At 42.9% G+C, this 23,827-nt stretch overlaps 1 protein-coding gene across 2 annotated transcripts; it reads left to right on the top strand.

Moving 5' to 3' along the window:
• The first annotated feature begins 1,718 nt into the window (after positions 1–1,718).
• LOC139553561 (solute carrier family 35 member F4-like) lies at positions 1,719–22,792 on the top strand. 2 transcript variants are annotated; one of them, XM_071366029.1, is made up of 7 exons: positions 1,719–2,079; positions 17,509–17,809; positions 18,356–18,575; positions 18,708–18,833; positions 18,944–19,136; positions 19,214–19,303; positions 20,323–22,792. In XM_071366029.1, the coding sequence occupies exons 1-7, from the start codon at positions 1,800–1,802 to the stop codon at positions 20,562–20,564; spliced, it is 1,452 nt and encodes a 483-aa protein (XP_071222130.1). In that variant the 5' UTR covers positions 1,719–1,799; the 3' UTR covers positions 20,565–22,792. The 2 variants fall into 2 exon arrangements, with proteins under 2 accessions (XP_071222130.1, XP_071222131.1); XM_071366030.1 differs by lacking the exon at positions 1,719–2,079 and adding an exon at positions 12,449–12,910.
• Positions 22,793–23,827: the final 1,035 nt, after the last annotated feature.

The following is a 23,827-nucleotide window of genomic DNA, read 5'->3' as shown; positions in this document are numbered from 1 at the left end:
GTTTTAAAACTAATTTCCTGCAATTCTATACATTTCCTGCAATTCGACACGTTCCCATGTATTATTTGTGTTAATATGATACCAGGGGTCGAAGCCCGACCTAGCCCCCCAATTAAAAACAAAAAAGACCTGTGGTCCGTATTGACCCCGTTCTGAGTCCGGCCCTATGCACTTGCGGAGATCTGAAAGGATTTGATTGGTATAACCAATATGGTGAAACTTACACAAAGCCTATCAAAGGGCAAAGTGGCGCTATTACCATATCGATTGGACCCAGAGGTTTCATACCATAGGGGGTACGTGCCCCCTCATATTTTGGGGGGTAATTAAAAAATATATATTTATACTGTATATTAAATATATACTTTTTTTAAATGACATTTTCAGATGTTAAATTTATTACTTAACTTATTTTCTAAGCCCACGTTTTATTATAATTATTTATAAAAAATCTGCCAGAGGTATTTTGCGGAAGGGGCACAATGACTGGACCAGGCAAAGAGTACCCCCCTGCTCTATTCTCCCTACTAGTGGTTCCTTCCAAGGTGCACCATGGAGCAAAGATATGCTAGGCAGGACATTAGATACTCTGGTGTGTGAAAACAGTATCGTGAGTGTAGGAGAGAGTGTCGAGTGACACACACAGCGTTTTATTTTATTTTAGCTGCTGATGATGGGCAGGCCTTGTTTTTAAATTAATTTGAACAATCTATGTAGCCTATTGATTCCTTCTTGATGAATAAATTAAATAAAAATGTTTTGTTGTTTCTCTATAATACTAGCCACCTAGACATTTTATTAAGTTGGCTTTAGCTAGCCAGCTAGATAGGTTCCCAATCTCCCAACCTCATAACTAGCTACCAAGCCATTTCAGGCTATCAAGTTTGTCTAACTATCCTAGCTGGCATGCTGGCAAGGTTGCTAGGCTTTAGAAAATACAAAAATTGGGTTATGATATATACCAGTGTGGCAGTTGTACTAAACGTCTAAAAGTAAAAGTTCTTAAAGGTCCAATGCAGCCATTTCCATCTCAATATCAAATAATTCCAATTAAGTACATTTAAAGGGATGGCTTAATAAAGATAAATGTACTGAAAAATAAATGAATTGAAAACTCCACGAGAAAATCTGTTGGCCAGCAAGTGGGAGGGTTTTCAGCAGTTGAATGAAATGTATTCAGAGCGGGAAAGGTAGCCACACCTGCAGAGTGCATTAAGCAACTGAATAAGGTAAGTCTGAATACCAAATACTGAGAAGTAATGGTGCATTATTATCATTTTCACAATTTCACAATATTATTCCAACCTCATAGTGTGGAAGTATATATAAAAGAAAATCATGTTTTTGACTGCACTGCCCTTTAAAGAATAATTGTGCATCATTAATTAAAATGACAATTGAACAGTGCTAAGATGAAGAAAAAAATATTATTATTTTTTACATAGAATTAGGCATTATAATTAAATGGCTCTTGATTGCAGGAAAAAGCTGTTTCCCCTCCATCCTCATGTACTTCGTGCCCCCTCTGAAATAATAGGTGCATGACACCCCTGATTGCACCTGTCATACCCTCTCAGATCTCCACAAGTGCATAGGCCCCAAGTTTAAGGTTTAGGTCCATTAGGAATTGGGCCCGAGACTACTACAACTGAATTTAGATGCGATAGTGACACGCCCCCTGGTATACGATGGCTGTCACGCTCCCCAAATTCAATAACCACCGCGCCTTGCGCACAGTGTGGTGCAATGTGAATGCCCTTCCATAGCTGTTAGTTGATGCCTTTGATACTATATTTCGCATGGTGAGCGCAGGAACACACGAAACATTCCCTTCTAACTGCGCGTTTGGATTTACGATGATCAGTACCGAGGGTGCTGAAGGTGGAGGAGACCAGCCCTGCTTTCGGCTGGAACCTTTGAACGCGCACCTATCAGGCAAAGCGGGTGAAACCCACCTTCTCTATGGGGACACGGACGCCACCTCTAAAGTGACCGCCAACGGTGTGCAAGACATTGAGGATAGAATTTTGCGGATCACTGGTTATTACGGCTATTATCCGGGCTACTCCAGTCACAGAAGTAAGTCATGAAAATAGAAAACAGTATAAGTCAACTAATAAAGTAGAAGTCAACTAAACGTAAGCGTAAAACTGAAGGCCTTTGTCAATTTCACACTATTGCTCCTCTTCATCCAGGTAGAGACAATGGCACGGGTAGTAGCCTATATTGTATGTGACCAGCATATTACAGAGGGGGGGGGGGGTGGAGCTTTGCTTTCCCATATGAAATTAATGTTAACCATTTATACTGTGTTGCAGGAATAGGCTAAAACATTATATTCACTCACAAAATATAGTGATCGTTGGGGCATGTGATTTTCTATTGTTTATTCGACTGATATCTACTGGGTTTTTTCAACCAATTCTGTCAATCACTGATTATTGTGTAATGTCAGAAGAGGGCATTTTTTTTCATTCTTCTATTCTCTTCCTGAGAGCTAGGGGAATTGGTGCTGTATAGCCTACAATTCAATTTGTTTGTGGAATGAGCCGTAATGGAACCACATTCTAAAGTGACATGTGCCTGACACAGCTGCCGCTATGGAGACTAAGTAATATGTTCCTCCTCACATCCTTATTGACTTTTGGTCTGAGACACAAACAATGAACAGCAGTAGACATCCAGACAGGCACAGACAGACAGGCACAGACAGACAGGCACAGATAGACAGGCAGGCAGTCAGACAGACAGATGCAATACCATAATGTGACATGACATCTATGCAAATGACATATATGCAAACCATTGTTCCTGTTACCATGACTGTAAATCATTTGAACTGTAGTGTTTTTATGATCATTGAAATATCCTAATGAGGAGGAGACAACATACACTCAATTAGATGTTAGATGCATATTGAATTGTTTGTTGCTGGTCATGTTAATAGTTTTGCAGTTATCAAAATAATCTATATTTTCCAGTAGACAAATACCTTCCTCACATGCAACTCTCCCATGCTTCTATTACTCTGATTCTGCAGGACTTTATATGTTTTCTGCCTGTGAAATGACAGAAACACAATGATCAATAATAAATCCCACCACTGTGCATTGTACATGCATTGCAGCACACATTGGATATAATAATCATTGGGCTGCTTGCCACCTCAGTGCCAGAAGAAGCTGCAATGTGATCTGCCTGGGCTACCATTAATTGGATTTATTTTGATTTGCAATAAATGTATGATTGCTGTGGTGAAATCATGGGTTGAGATGAAATGAGATTGATTATACGGGTTGTTCACGGGGAACTCTATTTAAGCAATAACTATCAAATCAAAATCAAATCAAAATGTACTGTATAGAAGAAACATAGCAGAGCATTTGACTGGTTTATAGTGAAAATTATGTATGGCATATACAAAACTAAATCTAATGAGTTCAAGGCTAAGATGCTATACTGGTCAGAAATCCTGTAGGCTAAAATTGTGCCTTTCATTTTAGTATACAGTATGTGGGGGTAAATGTAAGGAAGAACTTATACTGTTGTTGAAGACGTCAGAGAAAAATAGCACTGATTCAGTGTCCATGAGCCTGTTGTGATTCATACTCAGAAATACCCTAGCTGAACTGAAATATCCTTACTGAATTGAATTTGACTTGTCACAGACAAGCTTCGTAGCATTTCCAAGCTGTTATATAAAAGCTCATCTAAATGAATTACTTGCAAAGTTACTCAGACCTAAAGAACAATGGAAGTCAGTCACACACCTTATCACTCTGGGTGAATAACAAGTCTTCACCAGGCTTTGGTGCATCAACCAAATTCAATCAAATGTATCTATAAAGCCATTTTTACATCAGCAGATGTCACAAAGTGATTATAGAGAAATGTTCTAGTGCATCATGAATCAGGTTTCCAGGCAAAAGGGGAAATCACTTTCAGCATAGCAAGAGAATGTTTGAATTTATATTATTTTCTTTCATAGTGTTAAAGGCTCAATGCGGTCAAAAAAATAGATTTTCCCATGTTTTATATATATTTCCACACTATGAAGTTGATGTATGAGGATTGCCTGACACTTATTTGTTAGTTGGTTTTTGTTTAGATTTTGAAATTAGAATTAAATGTCTCTTGAAATGTTGCATATCATTTAAAAGAAGACTGCTGTTGGGTTGAAGCAAAAATAGCACAGATATAGAACATTAGTTTGATCTTGCCAACGCCATTGGGTAATTCTATTTTTTGCCATTTTCTGTTGGCGTTTTGCTATTTTTGCCATCTGCAGTGAGTTAAAATATGCCTCCAAGGAGGATCATGGACTACATTTTCAGAGAGGGTCTTGGCTAAAGTTCACACAGTGTTTGTGATAACTTGTTAGGTAGTGATGTGACAAAAAATTTAAATATTTTGCTCACATTAAGTGATAAAATAACTTTGAAATTGCGAAACTGACTTAAGTTGAAGTGTTGCTTTGAAATTGTACAAAATATATCTCCCTGTCTCTTACCCCAGCACCAGTCCTCGGATCAATTCTGGGAACTCCTCACAGGCCCTGCTCAGCCAAGTTGCAGATCAGTGTCCCTTGAACAAACATTAGTTTAATTTATTATAATTCGTGGTGTATAGTATCGTGCCTGTGAAGTGCTGAGATGTCCTGTTCAGTGGTCCAGAGGAACTGGCTGGGCTGGCACACCACTGTGCAGACTGGCAGAGGTGAGAGGAAGTGAAATCACAGGCCCTGGCAACGCCACTCAGCACCGAGCCAGGCAGGCAGCTCACATTAACATTGACATTAGAATAAGAACTATCCTTGGAAACTCCAGAAACTGGAGTATGACAAGGCACACTATGATACCTATGGCTCTAATAGTTTCCCCAGACATTCATGTTTTAATTGAATCATTTAAGATTTCCCTCAGACATTCCTCATGTAGGCCTATGTCTACAATCACTTTCCCACTGAAGCCTCACTCTTTCGGCGTGCTATTTTTAACTAGTGTCTAATTGGATGTGGGCTTTCTCTTGAACCACCATAGAGAGCACTGTTAGCCCTTAGCTCTCTTGAGAATGGGTAAAAACTTGTACAAAGTAATGGGGGAAATATTTATTCAAAATAGGTTAAGGACTCCTGTGTGTTTGCCAAAGTAGCAAACACACAAACACGAGAGGCAAATTAACATCACACAAGAATCTAGGTGCTTAGGGTAGGTAATTAAAGGTAACTCGGCATACACTGCATATTCTTGAAAGTGAGTTTGATCTCATATTCTCAGTGTTATTGAGACTTTAGCCACAGTATGGCACAGAATATTCAACTGATGGTAGAAATGCACAGCTATTTACCACCTTGAATGTGCACCTGCAACCATCTGTTAAGACTAGATCTCTACTCCACTAATGGATTGACTGTTAGAGGTGGTCACCATGTGTTGCCCCCTATCACCGCTGGTCAGCCTGTTCCTTAGCTCACTCCAAACAGCAGCATAGTACCTGTTCAGTACAGCCAGTCCCTCCAGCAGAGAGAGATTTATATACACTGAGTGTACAACACATTATAAACACTGCTCTTTCCATGAAGTAGACTGACCAGGTGAATCCAGGTGACAGCTATGATCCCTTATTGATGTCCCTTGTTAAATCCACTTCAACCAATGTAAATGAAGGGGAGGAGACAGGTTAAAGAATCATTTTAAGCCTTGAGACAATTGAGAAATGGATTGTGTATGTGTAGCCTTACATGAATTCCTATGGAGGACTGCTTCTTCTGAGGAGTGAAAATATGGCTGACCGGTGGCTTCAAAGCCACTCATTGGCCAATACATAGCGATCCAGGGTTTATATACATCATTGGTGTCCTAGTGCCCTCTTGTGGTCTATTAGGCTATCTAAACCTCAGTATGAAGTCTCCTTCTGTCCTCCAAAGAAATGATAACAGGTAAAAGGGGAGCTGTGACTGGAGGTCTACTAAGCCTAATTACTACCAGCATGTATAAGTCAACATGGAGAGCTCCTTAAATCACACCCATGCTGAAATCCATTATATAAAAAATCTAGTCAAATCGCATTTTATTTGTAACATCCACCGAATACAACAGGTGTAGACCTTACAGTGAAATGCTTACTTACAAGCCCTTAACCAACAATGCAGTTCAAGAAATATACGTGTTATGTAAAAAATAGATAAGTAAGAAATAAAAGTAACAAATAATTAAAGAGCAGCAGTAAAATAACAGTAGCGAGGCTACATACCAGTACAGAGTCAATGTGCGCGGGCACTGGTTAGTCGAGGTCATTGAGGTAATATGTACATGTAGGTACAGTTAAAGTGACTATGCATAGATAATAAACAGAGAATAGCAGCAGCGTACAATGGGGGGGCATTGCAAATAGTCTGGGTAGCCATTTGATTAGCTGTTCAGAAGTCTTATGGCTTGGGGGTAGAAGCTGTTTAGAAGCCTTTTGGACCTAGACTGCTCTCCAATACCGCTTGCCGTGCGGTAGCAGAGACAACAGTCTATGACTAGGGTGGCTGGAGTCTTTTTGACAATTTTTAGGGCCTTCCTCTGACACCACCTGGTATAGAGGTCTTGGATGGCAGGAAGCTTGGCCCCAGTGATGTACTGGGCCGTACGCACTACCCTCTGTAGTGCCTTGCAGTCGGGGGCCGAGCAGTTGCCATACCAGGCAGTGATGCAACCAGTCAGAATGCTCTCGATGGTACAGCTGTAGAACTTTTTGGGGATCTGAGGACCCATGCCAAATCTTTTCATTCTCCTGAGGGGGAATAGGTTTTGTTGTGCCCTCTTCACGACTGTCTTTGTGTGCTTGGACCATGACAGTTTGTTGGTGATGTGGACACCAAGGAACTTGAAGCTCTCAACCTGCTCCACAGCAGCCCCGTCGATGAGAATGGGGGCGTGCTCGGTCCTTCTTTTCCTGTAGTCCACAATCATCTCCTTGCTCTTGATCACAAGTACTTAATGGCTACAGACTTGAGTGCTACGGGTCGGTAGTCATTTAGGCAGGTTACCTTAAGTGTTCTTGGGCACAGGGACTATGGTGGTCTGCTTGAAACATGTTGGTAGTACAGACTCAGACAGGGAGAGGTTGAAAATGTCAGTGAATACACTTGCCAGTTGGTCAGCGCATGCTCGCAGTACACGTCCTGATAATCCGTCTGGCCCTGCGGCCTTGTGAATGTTGACCTGTTTAAAGGTCTTACTCACATCGGCTGCGGAGAGCGTGATCACACAGTCGTCCGGAACAGCTGATGCTCTCATGCGCATGTTTCAATGTTACTTGCTTCGAAGCGAGAATACAAGTAATTTAGCTTGTCTGGTAGGCTCGTGTCACTGGGCAGCTCACAGCTGTGCCTCCCTTTGCAGTCTGTCATAGTTCGCAAGCCCTGCCACAAGACGAGAGTCGGAGCCGGTATAGTACGATTCAATCTTAGTCCTGTATTGACGCTTTGCCTGTTTGATGGTTTATCAGAGGGCATAGCGGGATTTCTTATAAGCTTCCGGGAATGTGGCAGCTCTACCCTTTAGCTAAGTGTGGATGTTGCCTGTAATCCATGGCTTCTGGTTGGGGTCTGTACATACTGTCACTGTGGGGACGACGTCATCGATGCACTTATTAATGAAGCCAGTGACTTATGTGGTGTACTCCTCAATGCCATCGGAAGAATCCCAGAACATGTTCCAGTCTGTGATAGCAAAACAGTCCTGTAGTTTAGCATCTGCTTCATCTGACCACTTTTTTATAGACCGAGTCACTGGTGCTTCCTGCTTTAATTTTTGATTGTAAGCAGGAATCAGGAGGATAGAATTATGATCAGATTTTCCAAATGGAGGGCGAGGGAGAGCTTTGTCTCCCTCTTAAAACTAGAGTCATCTTTGATTAAAACCATGGGCAATGGTTTTAATCATCAATCTTAACTTCACAACTTCACACCATTTTGTATAGCCCTGGAATAATTCAATATGCTTAAGAAAAATATAGATGCAAAATGTATCCGTTGTAGTAATCATATGGGTTAGTCAGAATACTATTTCACTACCGCCTACTCTAATACATTATTTCAGTGTCTCTTTGTCCTCTCTCTCCTCCCTCTCCTGTCTTTCCTCTCTCACCTCTCTGTCCTTTTGTCCTGTTCCTGCTCGTGTCTGAGACGTACTGATTAACAGAGAGATGCATAAAGGCAAAGGGCTGTATGTGTCTCTGTGTGTGGAGTAAAGCTGGTCTAGAGTTTTTTTCCCCCTCTGGTTGCACATTTAACATGCTGGTAGAAATTAGGTAAATGGTTCTATGTCAATGGTTCTCATGCAGAGTGACTTGCACAGCCTTAGTGACCCTAGAGTAATCACTGAATGCACATAACATGGGTATATGTATGACATATGGTGCTCTAGATGACCAGAGTTATATTTATACACAGTAGACGCTAACGTCATACACAAAAATGTTGGTAATGTTCTCAACTGATGCTCCTACTCTGCCACTCTACCTAATGCCCACTAGATGTCTCCCTCTTAAAACTAGAGTCATCTTTGATTAAAACCATGGGCAATGGTTTTAATCATCAATCTTAACTTCATAACTTCACACCATTTTGTATAGCCCTGGAATAATTCAATATGCTTAAGAAAAATATAGATGCAAAATGTATCCGTTGTAATAATCATATGGGTTAGTCAGAATACTATTTCACTACCGCCTACTCTAATACATTATTTCAGTGTCTCTGTCCTCTCTCTCCTCCCTCTCCTGTCTTTCCTCTCTCACCTCTCTGTCCTTTTGTCCTGTTCCTGCTCGTCTCTGAGACGTACTGATTAACAGAGAGATGCATAAAGGCAAAGGGCTGTACGGTGGCAGAGGAACACGGGCTAATCTAAATGACAAAGGGCCTGAATGAGGCGACTGCGTCAGTGTTTCAGGCCAGAGCACACCGGAGCACCACCGTTGCTATGGACGAGTGCATGGTTTATTTTAGAATCTGTGCCCTGGTCCAAGATGCGACACAAGCATTGTGTTGTCTATGGATAAATTCTGGTCAGGGGTCTCTGGGGTTGTGATGAGAGGCTAGAGGGATATGGTTGGTCGGCAATGAGGTGGAGAAGTGTGTCATTGGGACATAGAGTGAGAGGGCTTGTCCCGGTCCTTATGGGCATCCCATCCCAGCACTAGGAATCAGGAGTGGGGGGATAATAACCTTTTCAGCCTTTCATGATCTACATGTACCTGAGTTTGTTCTCCATACCATATCCATGCTTGATGTCATTATCCATGCCCTATGTCAATATCTGTGCCCTATGTCATTATCCATGCTCTGTCAATATCCGTGCTCTATGTCAATATCCGTGCTCTATGTCAATATCCGTGCCCTATTTCAATCCCCTAAGCTCTCAGTGATTAGCATCCTTGGGCCAAATGTGCTGACTAGCTGCCTTTCTTCTTCCTCCCTGTCTAGCTACTGTCTCCACTGTGGTTAGGCAGGGCTATTTTTAAGTTTAGTCCCCCCTCCCCCCTCCTAGCCCCTGCCTCGGGAGGGAACCATACAAGCACAAGGTGCAGCCAGAGCCAGCTCTCCAGACAGTCTCCACTGCCCTGCCCTGCCTCACTCACTCTCAGAATTTGAGGAACAGTGAAGCACTGTGATCTGCCATGCTCTGTAGCCTTGCCAGGATTCTGACTGAGAATTGGAGAGGAGAGACAGGAGAGTGGGAAGGGGGGGTCTGAGTGACATCGATATAGTGACAGAGAGAGGTTGGAGTACACATGATTGCAAAAAGGCAGTGACAGCTGGTTTCCTGTTAACTGTAATCAGGGGTACCCAATAGGAAGGTGCTGCAGCACAGGTTCACTGTACTGTTGTTCATATCTCTGGTGAAATACTGCTGTCACTCCCTTGCGGGGGGTGCTGATAGAATTTGTTATATTTAGGTCCACTCATACAGGAGTAAAAAAGGCCCAGTGCGCTTCTTTTGTGAGAGAAAAAAAATATTAAAATATATATATTTATCAAGGGGTGCTGCATCTCCCTCAGCACCCCTACTTCCCACGGCTATGGTCCCTGGCCGGCTTGCCTGAGATTAATTTTTCTGGTGTGAGAGTAAGCAATGTGGGGGATATACTAAGATTATATTACAGGGAGTCGAACCTCTGCTCTGTGTCTCACCGCACTGATGCTGTTGTATGCTATTGATGTATCGGCTGACAGGATGCCGAGGCCCATTAGAACCTTTGATTGTGAAAACCGCAGACAGGAGCAGGATGACCGGGAGCGAGGGCACTGTGTGATGAGAACTCTTGACCACACTCCCATGGGCCAGCTAGCACATAATGTTCTGAGAACCATATGTTTCTTAGAGCTTGGTGAGAGCGTGGTTGTCCTATGGTTATTTTACATACGACCTTCCCACAACTTTCTGAGAATGGTGCAGGATAGTTGCTTGGCTTTGGAGCATTTTCAGCACATTTAAGGAACTTGACCAAAAAAACGTTATTTTCTTTGTATTACGCATAACAGATGGTTACATTTGCTTTCAATTTCAATTTTAGTAATGTTCTAGGAACATTACCTAACTGGTTTGACATTGGGAATGTTCTCAAATAGTTCAGAGAATGTTAAGAAACAGCGTTCTTCTGTGGGAATTTCAGTACTTCAGGATAAAGTTTCCTACAGGTTTCCTCATGATTCTATTTAAAGTAATGTTCTCAAATTGTTCCTAGAGCGTTCAGAAAACCAATTGTAGACCTCCACAAGTCTGGATCATCCTTGGGAGCAATTTCCAAACGCCTGAAGGTAGCACGTTCATCTGTACAAACAATAGTACGCAAGTATAAACAGCATTGGACCATGCAGCCGCCATACCGCTCAGGAAGGAGACGCGTTCTGTCTCCTAGAGATGAATGTACTTTGGTGCGAAAAGTGCAAATCAATCCTAGAATAACAGCAAAGGACCTTGTGAAGATGATAGAGAAAACAGGTACAAAAGTATCTATATCCACAGTAAAACGAGTCCTATATCGACATAACCTGAAAGGCCGCTCAGGAAGGGGGAAGGCACTGCTCCAAAACCGCCATAAAAAAGCCAGACTACGGTTTGCAACTGCACATGGGGACAAAGATCGTACCTTTTGGAGAAATGTCCACTGGTCTGATAAAACAAAAATAGAACTGTTTGGCCATAATGACCATCGTTATGTTTGGAGGAAAAAGGGAGAGGCTTGCAAGCCGAAGAACACCATCACAACCGTGAAGCACGGGGGGTGGCAGCATCATATTGTGGGGGTGCTTTGATAGATGGCTTCATGAGGAAGGAAAATGATGTGGATATATTGACGCAACATCTCAAGACATCAGTCAGGAAGTTAAGGCTTGGTCTCAAATGGGTCTTCCAAATGGACAATGACCCCAATCATACTTCCAAAGCTGTGACAAAATGGCTTAAGGACAACAAAGTCAAGCTATTGGAGTGGTCATCACAAAGCCCTGACCTTAATCCTATAGAAAATATGTGGGCAGAACTGAAAAGGCGTGTGCGAGCAAGGAGGTCTACAAACCTGACTCAGTTACACCAGCTCTGTCAGGAGGAATGGGCCAAATTTCACCCAACTTATTGTGGGAAGCTTGTGGAATGCTACCCAAAATGTTTGACCCAAGTTAAACAATTTAAAGGCAATGCTACTAAATACTAATTGAGTGTATGTAAACTTCTGACCCACTGCGAATGTGATGAAAGAAATAAAAGCTGAAATAAATCATTCTCTCTAGTATTATTCTGACATTTCACATTCTTAAAATAAGGTGGTGATCCTAACTGACCTATAAGACAGGGAATTTTTACTAGGATTAAATGTCAGGAATTGTGAAAAACTGAGTTTAAATGTATTTGGCTAAGGTGTATGTAAACTTCCGACTTCAACTCTACATTTGATGTGTCTGGTCCATGCTCTCTCCAGACCCCTTTCTGCTGGCATGACAGAGCACCATGAAGTGGGCTGGATGTGTGGGTGTTGGAGAGAGCATGTGCAGCCAGGCTTGCTTTTCTTTCTCATCCAGACTCTGTGAGCTCCTACTGCAGCAGATCTCCATGTCGTGAGGTGTAATGGGGAGTTAGGGGTGGTGTGGGACTTAGGTAAGTCCCTTCCCTGTCTCAGTTCAATTCATTTATGTTGCAATGGCATAGACAACAGGACAGGACCCCTATAAATAATCTAAGACTGAATGAGTAGTGAAGTAGGGGAGAAGTGCCAGCAGAGGAGAGAGAGAGAGAGAGAGGGACAGAGAGCGAGGGGGCAGCAGCTAACACAGCATAATTAGCTGGGGCTGCTTGGTTACCTTCCAAACAAAGCAGCTGATTTGCGGATCAAACGAAGAGGAGGGGAATGCAAGGGAGGAGGAGGGAGAACGAAAGGAAAGAGATGTAGGGAGTGATTGCGCGGTGCCACACACTTGAATCTCAGTCTCCCTTGGAGACAGTGCATGACAGTGCAACAGTAGTCTCCACTCCACAGCACTTCTACTGAGCTCCAGCACTGTCCAGAGAGAAAGAGAGACAGCATCTGAGTAAGAGACAGTGAGGGAGTTAGCTCAACTGATTGAGAAAGAGGGAGAAAGAAATAAAGAAGGAGATATAAACATCAATAGACATTTAGATAGAAGAGACTGATAGAGAGCTATAGCAAGCCGCCTGTGGAGGAGCCAGGAGCCTGGGAATGCAGAGGGATTGCAGGAGGAGCTGCTGAGTGTAGCAGCAGTCCAGGCAGGCAGACAGACAACACACACACATCCCAGGGAGGGACTGTTGGCTCTGCCTCTAGTGGAGGATGAAGAAGCACTCGGCCAGAGTGGCTCCTCTCAGCTCCTACAGCTCCCAGGTCCTCACCTGCCCCATCTCCGAAGGTAAAGACTCCAGACTGGGGGTAGAGGACGGGGGAGTAGGGATGGAGTCTGGCCCTAGGCGCCATGTCTGGGTCGTGTGTGTACATTTGTGTGTTTTGCGTATGTGTGCGTATCTGTGTGTCTAAGATGGGCAGCATTGGAAACTCATTAAATCCTTCTATAAGAGCAGGGATATGTGTGGAGAGATTACCATATCTTTGTGCATTGTTAATGCCTATGGCTAAACAGCTATGGCAGGTTTGCTGTTTTCCCATATTAATATGTGTGTATAGGCCTTAGTGTAATGTGGTCATTACATTGTTCATTAAAATCAACCCCAAAGGGCAGAATATGAGGTAGAGAAAGGGAGGGGGAGATAGTTAAGGTAGCTAAAACAAATTTGGATGTGTCCAGTCTTAGTATAATTTTATGCTCTGGGCTTTCTATGATTATGTAAAGAGCACATTATGTGCCCTCTACAGAATAGTGTATACTGGGCTCCTCAAAAAGTCTATGAAATGTCACAAGGGCTTGAAAATATAGTTATCAAGTAGACTAAACTGTTCTTCATTATCTTGTGATTATTCAAAATCATACACAATCAGATTAATGCTTATATTACAAATTAACTGTTATGATTATTTAAATACTTTCACTTGAATGACTGTATTACATAACTATAAGAAACATTCATGCCTTTGCACTTCACCGCTCTTTGAGAGGGGATACAGAACTTATCGACAGGGACTCTGGTATCACAGCATATGTTTAGTTGTGTTCAAGTTGTACTTTGTGCCTTACTGCTGATGTTTCCATACCCAAACAGGCTGATGGTTTGGCTGTTCTCACATCTGTTCCTTCTTACTTACTTGTCTTGCATGTGATTCATTTTGAGAGGGACATGGGTACCAAGTCCTTTAAATGGTACAGTTCTCTCCACAGCCATACACCGTCCCGTCTCTAAGGCTTTAAGTTCCATATCCATTGTCTTTGTATCTATTTTGCATAGATTAACAAAATATACACTTAATATTAATCCTCAATTAAACCATGTATTTTATTCTCACCTGGTATGGACTAGATGCATTGCCTGACCTCTGTATACCCCTGCAGGCCATGTAGGAACATTAATGTGAACTACTAGTCATCTATTATATTCAGCACTGGTTTATCCATCACTGTCTCCACCACCCTTCCTCTGTCATGGATTGGAATGTGAGGTCCATGCAGGGGCACTGCGTCACGTTGTCAGCATATCCTGTATATGTTCTCTTAATGGGAGTTTGTATTTCACACCTTTTCTTATGAGTCAACTCAAATCATAGCTTGGGGCTTAATACAGTACAGGTAACCAGCTGTATATAGGTAGCTACTAGGTAAAGGCCTACTAAGCAGCAGTGCGTAGAGATATTCCTGTCCTTTGCGAGACCTCAGCCATATGATGCTCTCAGGTGTCCGAACTACAGTGTGTGAGATACCTTACTTTTTGTTATGCTATTATTTGCTGTGCCATACTGTATTGTAGTCTACCGTTTTATAGCACCATCAGCAGGAAATATTGCAGTCTGTTACAGGAGCTCAAATGTAGCGAATAATTCAGCATTAATGAGGTGGAATGTGGAATGATAGTTTTGTTTTAATATCCACATCCTGGCAATGGATCAGAGTGTGGTGCGTTTGCCTGGGGAAACAGGATACTAACAAGCCTACAATTTGTCACTCTCTGCACCCAGCACCCACTACAGTACTGTACAGTGAATTATGTCCTCTCAGTATGGGCATGGTCTTTGAATGGTCAATGGGAAGAGGACAAAAAAAATTGCTTGGCGTACAACATCTACATCCGATGATGTTACTTCTGCTTTTAAACCATGCAATTCTTGATTGTCTCCCTTTCTCCACTTAAGGTCTATCTGTCTGTCCCCATCTGGGACAAAGTGCGATAAAACGCGTCATCAATCTTTAGTTTTAAGGCATACAAATTGATAAAAGATGTAAGGGCCAAGTGTTGCATTCCATGGATGTATTGGAGATGACATTTGCATCCAATATAAAACTCTGCACTGTACGCCTGGATCCCAAGCCAAATTGCCAGAGTTCCAAATGCCAGTGAAAGTTGTCACAGTAACCTCAGTGTGACAGAGATACAGTTTCCTTATCAAAATCCTTTTGAAGAAAGAAGTCAAACAACATAGTGCATGAGAATCAGTTCCAGTCTGTCTGTCTTCATAATGTGTGGAACTGATTCTCATGCACTGTCTGTCTTCATAATGTGTGTTTGGCCAGCATTATCTTTTCCATCCTATGGAAAGGCACTTTTCGGAGAGATGCAATGCTCACCTAATATTATGTAGGAACTGTAGGTGTATGAATGCTTTTCAATGCTGTTACTGTTAGGTTTGTCATCATGAAGTTTCTGCCAACACCTTAGCGTGGGTACTGAATAGCAGCATTTTTCTAAGTTTGGGTCAGAGAGCATGAAGTGTCTTGGGTATCAAGGATATTATCATTCTGGATGTGCTGCTGAAGTCTTTTCTCTTACTTCTAAGGCGTTCAAGTTTTACAGAACCCAGCACACACACTCTTAAGCATCTATGACATTTTAAGCCAGCAATTAATGTTACCCTTGTTCTCTTTCAATCAAATGCATTTGAAAGAGTTCCATCTCATACATATTCCATTACACTCTGCTTTCTGTTTTAGCGAACCTAAGGGGAAGAGTCAAGGTATAAATCTTAGTGGCACTTTTATAGTTTTGATTAGATTTTTTTTTGGGGGGGGGGAGACTGCTCTGAACCAACAGTTAGTTTTCTCTCTGGGAGCAGGGGGTCGATACCTAGTGGTGCATGTCAGGGGGTTTATTGGATAACTTTGAGTCACTGATTGTACTCATATTGCTTTGAGCACTGATAATGCTCCTCTTCAGAGAGCGAGAGAGGCTGCTGCTTCCTGCTCTATTGTAATGTAATGTCTATAGCCATGGTGGAAATGGCTGGGCTGAGCCCATAGTGCTGAACCAGCAAGCTGGAAGTGAGCAGCAAACACCCAGCACATGTTATATTTTATTCCTGCCCTGGTGTAAATTGATCATGCTCTGGAGGGTTATATAACGGATCCTAGCTCTCTCCGGAAACACCCTCACATCATCTCAGTGACACACACACACACACACACACACACACACACACACACACACACACACTACAGCAAGTAAGCAATGACCCAGAAGGCATTCAGTCCCACAATCCATGAAGGCATTGCACCCCCCCCCCCCCCCCCCCCCCCAACATTATTCTGTTTTGACTGCAAAATGACTGCTGCAAGAAATAATATTTAATATAATTCCTTACATTTCTGTTCTCAATTCCTGGTTGTCTGTTGTAGTGGGTGTGATGTGTGTGCTCACAGTTAGTTTTAGGGTTCTCCTTGCTCCCAGTCTCCCTGCGCACACTGCACCAGTCCAAAAACCACTCAGTCTGCACTGAAGCCACTGGACACATAAATGCACACTCAGAGCTTTGCTAATCTATTCTCTTTACAGTCGCAAGCAAAAACAAAAAGGCAGATCTGCTAACCTTTTAACAATGTTTTCTTGCGGTTGTAAAGATGTCAACAGTCTGCCGTAGTTGCCCTGCTATGTCCACAAGGGAAAGTCCTAGTGGAACATCTTGCTCAGTGCTGTAAAGGTGTTTTTGAAAAGTCTCATTCCTCAATAGTCAGACCTCTTTATCAATTCTGTAGTTTCTTTAGAGAGGTGGATGGATGTCACGTGATTGGGCTGACATACATATTGTGGATAGTTGTTTTGGGGCATCAGGTTTCTGTATGCATATGACTACATGACTATGTTAGGACTGTATCCACTTTGCTATATAATGACTTTATGGTGCTATTTCTGACATCGGCAAACAGCAACCACCATGCTAAGGTTATTCAATCTGGGGGATTTACTGCTCACTAAGGATAAATGATCAATTCTTGCTTACTTACCTCAGCGAGGCAGCCAGGATAGTGTCAAAGAATGGAGCATGGAACCCATTGAGAACAATGGAACAATCCACTGTAAATGTATTTGTGAAAACTATCCCACATCAGCTGTATTCTGAAGTGCTAAGTGTTTTATTGGGAAAACTGAACATTCTAATTGATTGTCTGTTGATGGAAAGAGGGTCAACCACAGCTGAATTACACAATTGCATGTCATTAATCTCTCATGCCAATGGCTACTCAAGTGGTACACATGTACTAGTTGTGTACTGTCATCAACAACCACAAACTGCCCATGGTTCTAAAGCCATTCAACTGTTTTTGGTGCTGAAGCCAGTTCCACTGTCCGTTGTACTGAAGCCAGTTCCACTGTCCGTTGTACTGAAGCCAGTTCCACTGTCCGTTGTACTGAAGCCAGTTCCACTGTCCGTTGCACTGAAGCCAGTTCCACTGTCCGTTGTACTGAAGCGGGTTCCACTGTCCGTTGTACTGAAGCGGGTTCCACTGTCCGTTGTACTGAAGCCAGTTCCACTGTCCGTTGTACTGAAGTGTTTACTCTTCAGCCACACCTACGCCCATAGGTGTAACCCTATTCCCTACATAGTTCAACAGCATGTGCTTTCCCCCCACAGGAGAGGAGGGTTCTGAGTCTCGTGCAGACACACCAGGCAGCGAGGCCAGTGTAGAGGGGACATCGTACCAGACGTGTGCTAACACAGTGCTGAAGGTGCTGGGTGGCCTCCTATTGGTCCTATGTGTCTCCTCCTCCTGGGTGGGCACCACTCAGCTGGTCCAGCTCACCTTCAAGTCCTTCTCCTGCCCCTTCTTCATCTCCTGGTTCAGCACCAACTGGAACATCCTCCTCTTCCCTCTCTACTACGGAGGCCATGTGGTCACCACCCGGGACAAGCAGACGCCTATACAGAAATTCAGGTGATTTATTATGACAGCGGGGAAGGGATAATACATGTATTTCTCTTTGAGAAGCCATAGACTCCATAGACTATATGGAGGGTATTGAATCAGTGGTGACACCCGGAAGTGTTTACGGGAGCTACAGTAGTTATCAGATTTGTAAGATGCTGTTTGTTCAGTATTCAGGGGTTTGATCTCCTCCAGTGCTCAGTGAGACGTTGTTTATATGACACATCCCTCCTCTAATTACCATTGGCACTCAGGCGTGTGAATGGGGATATTGACCGCAACCAGGAGAAATGGCCATTGTAGTAATGGTGATGTCTGCATATATCAATGAAGCGTTGCCTCAGCCGGAAAAACAAACAAAAATTATCACATTTTCCCAAACAGTTTTGACTTCCATTCAAAGTTTTTGGAGTCCCACTCTTACATTTCCTCATGGGAATAGACCTAGAACTAATCCTTTGATAAGTGCTCTCACCAACAACAACAATTTTGAGAAGTAAATAGCCTCTCCCATTCCTTTATTCCCCATTTCCTTTCTGTAATTCTATTCGTCAGAGAGTGCAGCAAGCTTTTCGGGGAAGATGGGATGACCCTCAAGCTGTTCCTGAAGAGGACAGCCCCCTTCTCCATCCTGTGGACCCTGACTAACTACCTGTACCTGCTGGCCCTGAGGAAGCTGACCGCCACTGACGTCTCAGCCCTCTACTGCTGCCACAAGGCCTTCGTCTTCCTGCTGTCCTGGATTGTCCTGAAGGACCGCTTCATGGGTGTACGGGTCAGTACTCTACCACTACTATTACTTCCTTGGGCTTGGTCACACAGCTATCTAACGAATCATACAGGGAAGTGGGACAGTAGGCACAAGTATTAAGGTTGATTGGTTTACTTCCCTCATCCCTACCTGCAGATTGTGGCAGCCATAATGGCCATCACAGGCATTGTCATGATGGCATATGCAGATGGTTTCCATGGGGACTCCATCATAGGTGTGGCCTTGGCTGTGGGCTCTGCCTCCACATCGGCTCTCTACAAGGTTTGTTTACTAAGCATGTGTCTGTTTACTGAAATAATTAGTATTCTCAATTCGTTTTACAAAAAGTGCCATCAGTATAACATACCTCGACATTGTTTCCTCTGCTGCAGGTGCTGTTTAAGATGTTCCTGGGCAGTGCCAGCCTGGGTGAGGTGGCTCACTTCCTCTCCACCATGGGTGTCTTCAATCTCATTTTCATCTCCTTCATCCCCCTCATCCTCTACTTCACCAAAGTGGAACACTGGGGCTCTCTGTCCTCGCTGCCCTGGGGATACCTGTGTGGCCTGGCTGGGCTCTGGCTGGGTGAGTGGACACAACTATGGGACACACACACGCGCACAGGAAAGATATTTTGGTTAACATTATCATTTCTCTTCCAGTGTTCAATATCCTGGTTAATGTTGGTGTGGTGCTTACCTACCCCATCCTCATCTCTATAGGAACACTGCTCAGTGTGCCCGGCAATGCAGGTATGTGTGTGTGTGTGTGTGTGTGTGTGTGTGTGTGTGTGTGTGTGTGTGTGTGTGTGTGTGTGTGTGTGTGTGTGTGTGTGTGTGTGTGTGTGTGTGTGCGTGTGCGTGTGCGTGTATCCGTGTGTGGGTGAAGTAAAGTTTATACTGACATTGACTTTTGTTAATAAACAGACTGGCTCTTTTCTTCATCTTTATAATGTGCAAATGTTGAATGTCTGTATCATCTCTGAAATATGTGTTAAGGCCTCTTTATTCTAGTGCATGCAGAGGTATTGTATCCAGAGGTCAGCACTTTAGGCCCCCACAGCAAACAGATTACACAGCAAGTCTGACTCTCTCACCTCGGAAACCCAATCATCAATGTGCCTTCACACAGACGCAGCAACTATCCCTCACTAAGATGGATTAGGTTTCTAAGGCAACAATAAATGCCTGCAGACTAGTTATTTTTCTCAACCACAGAGGCCTGTATGAAGGTCAGTGGGTTACGACAGCTTGGAGCGGTGCAGGTGTCTACACTCTTAGAAAAAAAGGGTTCCAAAAGGGTTCTGTGGCTGTCCCCATAGGAGAACCCTTTTTGGTTTCAGGTAGAACCCTTTTTGGTTTCAGGTAGAACTCTTTTGGGTTCCATTTAGAACCCTCTGTGGAAAGGGTTCTACATGGAACCCAAAATAGTTTTATCTAGAACTGATCCTACGGGGACAGCTGAAGAACCCTTTTTGGTTCTAGATAGCACCTTTTTTTCTAAGACTGTAGGCCAATAGAGCAGAGAGAAAACGTTTGCAATCTTGTGCTGATTGTAAGCCGCATTGTTAGCTACTTTTATCTCCCCCTGCAGTTCAGTTTGTCCCTTGTCCTGTGGTTTCTGTAACTTTATGTAATTAATCAGAACATCTTTCTCTCGCTCTCTCTTCTTATACCTCACTTCTACTTAATTAATCAAAACATCTCCGTCTGTCCCCCCCACCTCCCCCTCCTTTCCTCCCTCTCTCCCCCCCTTTCCCTCCCATCCGTAGCGGTAGATGTGTTGAAACATGAGGTTATCTTCAGTGTGGTACGTCTGGCTGCCACCTGCATCATCTGCCTGGGCTTCCTGCTGCTGCTGCTTCCTGAGGAGTGGGACTCCGTCACTCTGCGCTTCCTCGCCGCCTTTGCAGACAAGAAGTCTGAGGAGCATGGCGAGGAGCTGACCGAGTCCAGCATCCACACGCGCAGCCGCAGCCGAGCCAATGGCACCGTCTCAATCCCTATGGCATGATCCCATGATCCTCCACTGCCCCGTCCCATCACCAACCCCCATTCTCGCACGTTTCTACATGTCCCATCTGGGAAGCGTGGCGAGATGACTCTGGTGCTGACTTACAGACCAGGAAGTCCAAAATCAGGAGAACAGGAAGTGTAACTAGGACTGAGAGAAACTATCACAGTTCTGTCACTTTCCCCAGGAACTACTGGGGAGTGAAAATATAACATTTACTGCTGAGTTTGGTGAGCAGAAAGTTGGAAAGTGTTATTTACTTTCTTGAACTCCTTGCCACGCCCAGTCTTGCCCGTCACATGCCCCTAGAACAGTGTTTCTCAACTTCGGTCCTCCAATACCCCCACAGTACATATTTTTGTTGTGGCCCCGGACAAGTACATCTAATCATCTAGCACATGCCAAATTGAATCAGTTGTTTTTGTCCGAGTCTACAACAAAAATGTGTACTGTTGGGGGCACTGAAGGACCGGAGTTGGGAAACACTAGCCTAGACCACGTAAGCTCAACCTTGAACCTGCTACACGGCCTGTATTCTGTGAATATAAATATTGAATGGGCCAGTTTGGCTCAATCTTATATGTATTTATTGAATTTACTCAGTGGTGTATCAGTATAGTATTTACATTTGACTTCTTATATAGTATTATGTACAGGAATGGGTTGGGAAATACAGTTCCTTTAGAAAGTTTTTTTTTTCACATTTTGTGTTACATTTAGATTTTCTGTCACTAGCCTACACACAATACCCCATAATGTCAAAGTGGAATCATGTTTTTTTTTAAACATTTTTACAAGTTAATTGAAAATGAAAAGCTGAAATGTCTTGAGTCAATAAGTATTCAACCTCTTTGTTATGGCAAGCCTAAATAAGTTCAGGAGTAAAAATGTGTTAACAAGTCACAAAATAAGCATGGTCTCACTCTTTGTGCAATTATAGTGTTTAACATGATTTTTTAAAGACTACCTAATCTCTGTACCTCACACATACAATTATCTGTAAGTTCCCTCTGTCGAGCACTGAATTTCAAACACAGATTCAACCACAAAGACCAGGGAGGCTTTCCAATGGCTCGCAAAGAAGGTAGATGGGTGAATATCCCTTTGATAATGATGAAGTTATTAATTACACTTTGGATGGTGTATCAATACACCCAGCCACTATAAAGATACAGATGTCCTTCCTAACTCAGTTGTCAGAGAGGAAGGAAACAGCTTAGGGATTTCATCATGAGGCCAATGGTGACTTTAAAACAGTTACAAAGTTTAATGGCCGTGATAGGAGAAAACTGAGGAAGGATCAACAACATTATAGTTACTCCACAATAGTAATCTAATTGACAGAGTTAAAATAATACAAATATTCCAAAACATGCATCCTGTTTGCAACAAGGCACTAAAGTAATACTGCAAAAAAATGTGTCAACGCAATTCACTTTTTGTCCTGAATACAAAGTGTTATGTTTGGGGCAAATCCAATGCAACACACAACTGAGTACCACGCTCCATATTTTCAAGTGGTGGCTGCATCATGTTATGGGTATGCTTGCAATCGTTAAGGACTGGGGAGTTTTCCAGGATAAAAAATTAATGGAATTGAGCTAAGCACAGGAGAATCCTAGAGGAAAACCTGGATCAGTCTGCTTTTCACCAGACACTGGGAGATGAATTCACCTTTCAGCAGGACAATGACCTAAAACACAAGGCCAAATCTACACTGCAGTTGATTACCAAGAAGACAGTTCCTGAGTGGTCGAGTTACAGTTTTCACTAAAATCTACTTGAAAATCTATGACAAGACATGAAAATGGTTGTCATGCAATGATCAATAACCAATTTGACAGAACTTGAAGAATTTTGAAAATAATAATGGGTGTAGAAAGCTCTTAGAGACTTACCCAGAAAGACTCACAGCTGTAATCGCTTCCAAATGTGCTTCTACAAAGTATTGACTCAGGGCTGTAAATACTTCTGTAAATTAGATATTTCTGTATTTCATTTTCAATACATTTTCAAACATTTCTAAAAATAGGTTTTCACTTTGTCATTATGGGGTATTGGGTGTAGATGTGTGAGAAAACATATATTTAATCCATTTTGAATTCAGGCTGAAACACAAAAAAATGTGGAACAAACAAGTCAAGGGGTATGAATACTTTCTGAAGGCACTGTATCCGCTTAACGTACAGGCTCTTTTTCTTTTTTAATAAAATACATAAAAAGACCAATAGCTTCTTGTTATTGGTGCCTATCAGATCAGATTGCCTTATAAACACAAACACATGCTATGTTCAAAACATGAAAATGATTGAGATGGCTATAAATTGATATTTCAGTTATCAATAGCCAGAGAAGTCGATCAGGTTCACATTGGACAGGGGCTCCTGGCAGAGCTTCTGAAGTCTCTCTCTCCATACAGGCAGAGCTTCTGAAGTCTCTCTCTCCATACAGGCAGAGCTTCTGAAGTCTCTCTCTCCATACAGGCAGAGCTTCTGAAGTCTCTCTCTCCATACAGGCAGAGCTTCTGAAGTCTCTCTCTCCATACAGGCAGGGCCTTCAGATGCTCCTATTACACCCCTTCTGCACGTGGCACACAGACAGCAGGTTCATGTTTATATGTATAACTAACTGCTCAGTAGATCTGCTCACACAGGCCTGAGAATATACTGCCTTCTTTAGATCAACTATACCAGTACTTTTTATTATGAGCTTTAGAAGGCTGTGAACCACACGTAATGCTCTCTGTCACAACCAGGAAGGGCATGTCACTACCTTGTCTTCTGCCCTGATTCTTCTTAGTTTCAAACATATCCAGCCATATGGCGAGTGGGATTCATCCATTCTTAGTAATAATGTATTTAATGAATTGTGAGGAGATGACAGACTCTCCTGCATGCTCTGTGTCACTCCATCTTTCCTCTCTCTGCTCCCCCTGCTCACTTTCATAGATATCTCTGGTAATTATGGGATAAAGGCTTATATAGCCAAGCAGCAACCTAGCACTGCTTCATGTGAAGGTAGCAGGAAAAACAGCAGCCTTTCAGTGTGATAGAAATACAATGAAACCAATATGAAAGACGGAACAACTTAATGTTAAATTCATTTCAGGGCACTTGCATTGCTTTATTCCTGGAGACGAAGTGGAGTGTGTTTGTTGGAGCTGTTCTCCTCTGAGGCTGAGACACAGAGCTCAGTCCCCAGTCAGTGCTGTGATGGCTGGTGGACTGTCAGTGAGACATGCCCTCTAATGAAGCATTTGCTGA

Source organism: Salvelinus alpinus, chromosome 25, assembly GCF_045679555.1.
Source record: "Salvelinus alpinus chromosome 25, SLU_Salpinus.1, whole genome shotgun sequence".
NCBI classification, from domain to species: domain Eukaryota; kingdom Metazoa; phylum Chordata; class Actinopteri; order Salmoniformes; family Salmonidae; genus Salvelinus; species Salvelinus alpinus.
Note: the sequence above shows the minus strand (reverse complement) of the source record. Positions and strands in the feature narration are given on the sequence as shown.

Bases quoted from the DNA above. Each gene is read 5' to 3' on its own strand.
- LOC139553561 (XM_071366029.1), top strand. From the start codon at position 1,800: ATGGTGAGCGCAGGAACACACGAAACATTCCCTTCTAACTGCGCGTTT. The intron at 2,080-17,508 runs GTAAGTCATGAA...TTCCCCCCACAG, and splicing joins GGGCTACTCCAGTCACAGAA to GAGAGGAGGGTTCTGAGTCT. The intron at 17,810-18,355 runs GTGATTTATTAT...TCTATTCGTCAG, and splicing joins ACGCCTATACAGAAATTCAG to AGAGTGCAGCAAGCTTTTCG.